This window comes from Tribolium madens, unplaced genomic scaffold (genome assembly GCF_015345945.1).
Source record: "Tribolium madens isolate multiple individuals breed KSU strain unplaced genomic scaffold, Tmad_KSU_1.1 Scaffold_96;HRSCAF=242;Tcas5.2_LG5, whole genome shotgun sequence".
NCBI classification, from domain to species: Eukaryota; Metazoa; Arthropoda; class Insecta; order Coleoptera; family Tenebrionidae; genus Tribolium; species Tribolium madens.
Window position 1 is genome coordinate 348,266 of NW_025401068.1, and position 8,666 is coordinate 356,931.

The following is an 8,666-nucleotide window of genomic DNA, read 5'->3' on the forward strand; positions in this document are numbered from 1 at the left end:
ACAGTAACAGTAACAGTAACAGTAACAGTAACAGTAACAGTAACAGTAACAGTAACAGTAACAGTAACAGTAACAGTAACAGTAACAGTAACAGTTTCATTAAATTTCATTTTTTTTTCAATCTGGGTGTTTTCCTGATCTTCTCCACGTATTAGCAACTTGCAGATCTTCTTTTTATTCTCTAAAGAATCATCTACGTATCCTTCAGCTACGTTTGAAAATTTCCAGGCTCCATGTCTTTTTATAACCGACATATCAGCTCCTGCGTTGGCTAATAAAGACGCTGAAGTTCTTTTAAAGCAATGTCCAGTATATTCTTTTGCACTTGGGAGTTCAAAAAATTTGCAATTTTACTTGGGAGACCACCGAAGGTATTGATGCCCACTGGTTGCACGGTACCTCTTCCCTTTTTATAATTTATAAAAAATCTGGCATGAGGAGTATGAGATGGGTGCAGTGTTGCATATTTGCGAACCATATCCACCAAGTTTAGGTCTTTGAAATTTCCTTTTGTTACTCTGAACTCACGAGGCAGTTTTGTTTTAGTGATCGGCAACATACTTTTTATAAATTCTCCTAAATCTTCTACATCATTTACTTTTAAATTGTGTAATTCTTGCCTTAATTTTGTTTTTAGCCACTGACACTTGGTTTTTAAAAAGAAAAAACTCACAGTTTTCGGAAACGAGTTGTATTACCGAACTTTACATTGAGAATGTCGAATAATAAAAGCTAGTCGAATAATAAAAGCTAATTTGTTTACAGGATCACTACTATTTATAAGATAAAAATGCTAACTAAGCAACTACAATATATAAAGGGGGCCATTCACTGGGTGGTCCATAACTCCTCCGCCCTTAGAGTTGAATTCGGGGGTCGATTATAAGTTTCGGCACCGGAATTTGACGTTTTCCATCTTCGGATCTTGAATTATTTTCGTTTTCTTCTATTTTGGACATAATTTTTGTGAAGTGGTACCCTTTTTTAACTATTATAACATATAAAACATAAACGATTAAAAATATAAGGATTAAATATAATATTATGGTCCAAACGCTAATATTGTCGTAATGAACCGGTCGTTCTTCGGGTATTTGGTCAATTTTGGGTTTCATGACGTTGATAGACGCCTGTATTTGTCGTAGTTCATCGAGGTTGATGGTGTCGAGTTTCAGGGGGTCAAATTTGGAATATGTTCGTGAAGTGATTGATTGATTGATTCTTCGAGTTCCAGCGGTGGTAGTTCGATATTTTGGTAAAAATTTCGTGGGTTATTCGGTTGGTTGGTCTTGATAAGGACGTTGTTTATTCGAATTTCACATGAGAAATCGAGTTCAAGTAAGAAACTTCCGTGAAGAGGGATGTTGTCTTTGTTTTGATCGCATCTTCGGATAGCCACTGTTTTATTGGGTAGGATAAGGATCCACTTGTTATTTTCGAGTTTTTGGATTTTTGAGCTTCGTACATGGACTGGCATTTGTTGACAATTGTGGGTCTGGCTTGAAAATTTTAATAATTGAACTTCGCAAGGGGCATCTTCTTTTGTAATTCTGACTGTGGTTATTGATTGACAAATGAATTCTCGGTTCACAATTTCTTGACATCTACTATATGTTAATGCATAATTCCACTCATTGAGAAGTAAAAATTTGGATTTTGGGATAATGACTTTGAAGGTGGAGTTACTGGGTGTTGGTAATGAATATAGATGGAAATAGTTATAATTTTCATTTTCTGTGATAAGTACTTCAATGATAAAAACTATTTGATTGCCCTTAGAATAACTTTTGACAGTTAGAATTTTTTCGAATAAAAGCAAATTATCAATTGTAGGGYCAAAAGGTAAACGATTTTRYGTTAATTTGATTTTTTGAATTTCGCGTAAAAGTTCTGCGGATTCAACGATGGAATTATGAAAAGTATTCAATTTTGAAAATGTAATTGCAATTTCGATTTTTYCAAGAATATCATAAATTAATTGATAAGCTGTGGTAATCTGGGAAAGTATCATTTCTATTGTGAAATAAGCATGGGTGTCAAGGTTAGTCAGTTGTGTTTGTTTTAARATTGTTTCGATTTGCAGAATTCGGGATTCCAAAATTAATTCGTTATGCCTAATTGTGTCAATTGATTTATTAAAATTTTGTATTGATTTTTCTAGGATGGTGATTTGTTCTTTCAGTAATGTTTTAACTCGTACTTGATTTTTCGAAAGGGTTTCAATGACTTTGTCATATTGTTCGGCATCGTTTTGGTCTAAATTTCCTGTAATTGATTTTATGATTGATCCTAATCCGTCGATGAGACCTCGTTTTTGTCTTTTGTTGATTAGTGGGTTTAATTGAATAAATAAAGTATTGATTTTTAAATCGAAAGTTTCAATTAAACGATAGGAGTTATAAAATTCTTTAGTTCCATGTGTAATGTTTTTGAGAGCATTTTTGAGTCTTAAAAATTTTGATTGTAATGTGTGAAATTCGTCGATAATATTTGAAATATTGAAAATTTGGATAAAAGACCATTTATCTATTTGATTTTGGGCATTACCAATTTTTAGAGGAAGGAGACCTGGATTTTTATTTAGTTTGTGGAACTTTGGGAGGTTATACTCTGCGGTGACGCAGGATAAGAATCTGGAACAAAGTCAGGTTTTCGTAGTTCTTTAATATGAATAATTTCTTTTTTATTTTTGTTGTATTTGTCAGTAATTTCGACACGATTTCTTTCTAATATTTCGGTAATTTCAAAAGGGCCTAAAAATTTATTGATCTTTTTGTTTCGTGTTGTTTTTTGATTTAGTTTATAAACGGTTTGACCTAAATGAAATTCGTTACTCGTTTCACCATTAAAATTTTGTTTTGTTAATATTTTAACTTTTTGATTTTCGAGATTTTCGTTAACCTTGTTGTAAACGTGTTTTAACTTGTCGCGATGATTTTGAGAATATTCGGAATAAAAGGCTGTTTGGAAAAAATTTCATTAGGATTTCGAGAATGTGTGTGACCAAAAGTTAATTCGAAAGGAGTGTAATTTGTTGAGCTGTGGATTGAGTTGTTGTAACCAATTATTGCTTAGTCCATTAAATTATTATTTTCGCGAAGGTACATTTCTTGGAGGATTCGAAGATGTTCAATAATTGTCGARTGAAATCTTTCAACTATGCTGTTTGATTCATGATGTGCTGCTGTAGTAAAGTGAATTTTTATTTTATGTAAATTTAGAATTTCTTTAACCGTTTCATTATTAAATTCGGTTCCTTGATCTATGATTAATTTTTCGGGTATGCCAAATGCTGTAAAATATTTAATTAAAGCTTCGCTGATGTGAATCGCTGTTTTTCCTTCAATAGGTATAGCTTGTGCAAATTTTGTAACTGAATCTACGAGTGTTAAATAATTTTTGCCATTATAAGTGAAAACATCAATATGAGCAATTTGGAATGGTTTTTGAGGTGTTTCTGTATGCATTAGTGGTGTGTAAGGTTTTTTACGGGCGTACTTTGTTCTTTGGCAAATTTCACATGTATTAATATAATTTGGAACCGTATTTTTCATATTAATCCAATAATAGTTTCTTTTTAAATATTCAATGGTTTCATTAATTCCGCGGTGGTTCACTTTACCTTCGTGATGATGTTTTTCTAACATTATTTGTTCTTCAGGATTGGTTACAGTGTTTACTAATTTAGAACATTTAATTAATTTTGGTCCTTTTTCATTAAAATGTTTTAAATAAATTTGATTGAAATTTTTGAAAAGTGATTCTTTATGAAAGTAAACGCAATAAGTTTTGTTTGAAATGGTATAGTCTTTTAAAAAGGATAAAATGAAATTTTCATTGTTAATTTCCGGGATTTTTACTTTTATTATTTTATGGTGTTCATAGTTTTGCTGTGTCACTTCTAATTTTGGATAAGGATGTGGATAAACTAAAATTTGGTTAACTTTGTTATTTATCATTTTTAAAATTTTTATTCCATTATTAGTTGTTTCGTTTGCATTTGAGTGTTGAGTATCTGAGTATTGAGTATTTGATGGTAAACGAGAGAAATGTGTCTTGTCAGGTGGTTTAATTTGTACGTCGGATAAAATTTTAAATTTTGAGGATTTACGTTTAGGAGAATCGGGTTTTGTTGATGGTCCTGGAATTGGGCTGTTAGGATTGTTTTGAGTTGGAACTTGTATTTCAGATAAGGATTTCATTATTTCTAAAAATTCTTCGGTGGGTTCTTCATTGCTTTGTAATATAGCATCAAAATCTAAAATATCACGATTTATGTCGCCGGGATTATTAATCATTGATTCATTTTCTAATAAAGCATTAATTTGGATTCGAGAAAGGGCGTCTGCATTAGTATTTAATTTTCCTTTTTTATATACAATATCATAATCGAATTCTTCTAATTTCAGTCTCCATCTAATTAATTTTGAGTTGGGTTCGCGTAATTTAAAGAGCCAAATTAAAGGTCTATGATCGGTAAAAATAGTGAATTTTCGTCCAAAAAGGTAAGGTCTGAAATATTTACATGCCCATACGATGGCTAATAATTCTTTTTCAACGGTGCTATATTTTTGTTCAGTTTCGTTTAATGTTCGTGAGGCGAAAGCAATGGGTTTATCATTTGGATGCATTTCTATTTGATGAAAACCGTTTGCTAAGTCAAGGGTTGTAAAATACTGGCTTTTTCCTAATTTATCTAAAATGTCTCTAATGTTTGGTAACGGGTATCTGTCGTCAATAGTTTGTTCGTTTAACTTTAGATAATCAATAACTAATCGCCATTTTCGTTTTCCTGAAGCGTCTAATTTTTTTGGTACAATCCAGATGGGACTTGACCATGGAGATGTTGAATTGGATTTGATTTGAAAATGAGTAAAATTATGTCACTTACAGTGTGTAGAGTGCGATTTTCATTGGGACTTCTTGAGACTTCTTGAACTTCTTTTTTTTTTAACTTCTTTGACTTAACCTAATCAGGTGTTGGCGATGCTTGTCCTCGACCTGTCCTTAAAACTAAACCAGGCTTTGGCGATGTTTGTCCTCTACCCGGGGTGTGTAGGAGTTGGCGATGTTTGTCCTCGTCTTCACGAAATTTTTAGGATCCGAACTCTGAAGTGCTTGGGCTTGGTTTGATGGATCGTTCTCGATTTTAATTGTTGAAACAAACCAAACGCGTTTTTCTTTACTGACCGTTTGTAACCGAATTTATCAATCAATCGATTGAATTGATCCTACTGACTGCGCCAATTTTGTTTTTAGCCACTGACACTTGGTTTTTAAAAATAAAAAACTCACAGTTTTCGGAAACGAGTTTTATTACCGAACTTTACATTGAGAATGTAGAATAATAAAAGCTAGTCGAATAATAAAAGCTAATTTGTTTACAGGATCACTACTATTTATAAGATAAAAATGCTAACTAAGCAACTACAATATATAAAGGGGGCCATTCACTGGGTGGTCCATAACTCCTTCGACAAGCTCCCGTAACTTCTGTTATTAAAACCACCTGAAAACAAAAAGTAAATAGTAACCAAACTTATACGACAGAAAAAACTCTTACTTTTTGCATTAAGTAATCTTCGTCATTTGCTGTTGTAAGAAACTTTTCAATATTTTCCTTACTGAAGCTTTTGGATTTCTTGGCGCGATATCCTTCACTTTGTCGTTTCAAAAATGCGATCAAAATAGTGTATTTACTCAAATCAAGGTTTTTGTTGATTGAAATCATGGTTCTTAACATGGAATATACACTCCACAACGTTGAGGGCTTTACAATTTTTATTTTTTCAAGGAAGTACGCCAACATCACTTTCTCATTAATGCAATTTACTTTTTGTTTAGACCTCCATTCTTCGAAACGGCTGTACCTATGTTATCTCGTAAGCGACGCGGGATTTCTGGGGGATTAAATTTGAGATGGCCTCTTGTGCAGCAGCTTCAATACGCTCTAGAACGTTGTCTTCTTCTGAATCACTCATTATTTTCCAAAAACAGTTAAGTAATCGCAAACTTTTAAAAATGCCATCTTCAGATCGTTTTCGTTGTTTATTATAAAAATGACAGTAACCAACAGCTACCTATCTTTTAAATTCAATTTATTCCCAGTAAAAATTAATTATTATTTTACTTAAATTTTTGCAAAATTGTAAAAGGCCTTTTATACAACTCGTTGCAATACTTCGCTTTTTTCGCACACGACGTGTTCACGTCTAGAGCGAAAAAAGCCTTCGTATTGCAACTAGTTGTATAAATAGCTAATTTAAAACTACAATTTTTGTAATAAAATTTTTGATAATATTATAGCCCTGAGCAATCTATCTGACCGACAATCCTTCTTCTGCTTTAGCAATTACCAAGCAATTCAGAATATCGCTAATTCGAAGCATTTTAAATTCAATTCAACAAATTATTTTTTGACACATGTTATAGTTATAAAGCCAAATTCAAACAATTAAATTATAGAAAAATCATTATTTGATTTTTCGACATGTCCTATTTACCTATTTATGTCCACTACTATACATCTATTTGACAGTACTAGCGCTGTTATAGTTATTAACGTCATTAAGCCGATATAAAGCAATAGTAATAAACGCAGCTGAAGTTCCTGAATTGAGATTTATAAGCAGCCGCACTGTGGTGTACTTATTGTACCGTGCGATTAAAAAAAAATTAATTAGAGTAGGCGTTGATTAAATTCTACAGTTGGCAACACATTGGCTAGGAATCTGGGCTAGAAATTTTCCACACAAACTGAAAGTAAAAATGACCATTCACCTTTTCGTCTTGTATAGCATTTTTGTAATAAACAATAAAAATTTTCTGCTCTAAAGTGAACATTATTTCACTCAAAATGAATAAAACGCAAAGTTTCCGCTGACATTTGACGTCAAAAATCAGGATCGCCATCTGAAGGACTTTAATCACCGCCTACTCTAATTTTTTTTAATCACACGGTACTTGTACATTCTTTTTGGGACCAAACGTTTTTTGCTTAAACTATTTATTTTTTGGAAAAACTAATTGATGTATGATAAAGTACTACAAAAATGTGATGTTTTATTAAGAATAGAATTTTTCTACAAAAATTTTAATTTTTTTAAATAACAACCCACTATAAAACCATTTTTCTCATAAAGGTTATGATCTAAGGATTAGAACTATTTACTTTATTCATATTTAATTTAAAAAAAAATCCTAAACTGCAAATTTGACAAAAAAAAATCGCATAACTTAAAAACAAAGCAAAATTTCGTTCTTAAAATACGATCACCATTTTGATATTACTTTAATTTATAATAATTGTTATTTTCTGGAGGCAAATAATTAAAAAAAAACCTTGGTTTCATACTTTATATTTACCTTGTATATTCCACAGAAGTGTATTGCAATGTAATTGTTGAAGCTTGCATATTAGTGGTTTAGTAGTTTCAACAATTAACAGTTAATTAAATTAACATTATTCTTATTCTCGAAATCGAGACGGAGTCATTTGTCCGGTGCAGGGTAAGTGACCCCTGCGTGTCGTTGTGGTTTCTTTGTGATGTGTTCACGTATAACGAGCCCTTTTGGTTACTGTTGTACTGTTTAAACTAACGCCTTAATGTAAGTTATTGTCTCTATTTCTACCACCTGAGGAACTCCCAATCACGTAAGATGTGACACTAACTCTAAAAATGTGTTTATTTCATTAATTTTTCGTTTTTTTAAACCGTTAATGTATTACTACCTGAGTAATAATTCGTTAAAACATAACAATATAACATAACAATAATTTTGTTAAAAATTTTCAGTGTTAGTGGCCATTTAGTCACCCCAACTCGATCTGAGGTAAACGCATTTTCATTTCATTTGCAAATGCTTTATAAAGTGTTATTTAATGCTCGCAAATAACCAGACGTGTGTTACGATTAAAAGCCTCATAAAGTATAGAAAGTTATGGCAGCAGTAATGGCATCCTACAGACTAGTCGACGTCTCGTTACGAAAGGGTTAAATGCTTCTCTATGTCTGCCACCGTTTAGTAACTTTAGTGTGCAAACAAAATCCGTATTTCATTTTTACAAATCTTTGTCTTTATTTTTGTCTTGTTAAATTTACAAATAATACTGTTTTCTCATTTGTTATAAATTTCGTAATTGTTTTGTAAACTCGGTTCCGTCACACAAGTATAGGTAGATATACATGCTGTCTCCACTAATATTTGCACCAGGGCCGTACCCAAGGGGGGGAGGGGGGGGGCTTTAGGGGGTTCAAAATAGTTAGAGTAAATTTTTACCCTAATCCCATCTAGTTTAGGAAGCACCTAATTAAAAATTTCAACATTTTATTTTTGTACTTGTTTAGGTGTATAAAAGTTATCATCTGTAGCAAATTTTGAATTTTTTTTTCTAAAATGATTTCGGAAATATTGAAAAAAAACCTATTAAAAGACGCACCCCTTGCGTAGCATTTTTCGATATATGTTCATTGAAAATTTTTGTTTTAAAAATGAATATTCATCTCCTGTTTAAATTTGTAACAATAAAAAGTATTAAAAATTTATTTTATTTTTTGTTACTTTTGTGAGTTAATTTCTATTTTTTTTTATGTTTAATTAGGATCTCTTATTCCAATTTAAAATAAAAACGTGTACTTGGAATTTTTTGCTTTTTAATCCGTCTT

At 31.7% G+C, this 8,666-nt stretch overlaps 1 protein-coding gene across 1 annotated transcript; it reads right to left on the minus strand.

Annotated features, from left to right (window-relative positions):
- Nucleotides 1-5,296: 5,296 nt before the first annotated feature.
- On the minus strand, nt 5,297-6,199 carry LOC123013002. The gene is made up of 2 exons (XM_044411276.1): nt 5,564-6,199; nt 5,297-5,509 (listed from the first exon to the last, which is right to left on the minus strand). Exons 1-2 carry the CDS (start codon nt 5,807-5,809, stop codon nt 5,420-5,422), a joined length of 336 nt encoding a protein of 111 aa, XP_044267211.1. The 5' UTR covers nt 5,810-6,199; the 3' UTR covers nt 5,297-5,419.
- Nucleotides 6,200-8,666: the final 2,467 nt, after the last annotated feature.

What these genes read in the sequence shown, in the direction of transcription:
- LOC123013002 (XM_044411276.1), bottom strand. Translation starts at nt 5,809, where the DNA reads ATGTTGGCGTACTTCCTTGAAAAAATAAAAATTGTAAAGCCCTCAACG. An exon ending in AAGATTACTTAATGCAAAAA is followed by an intron (nt 5,510 to 5,563) that starts GTAAGAGTTTTT and finishes TTTTGTTTTCAG; the next exon opens with GTGGTTTTAATAACAGAAGT.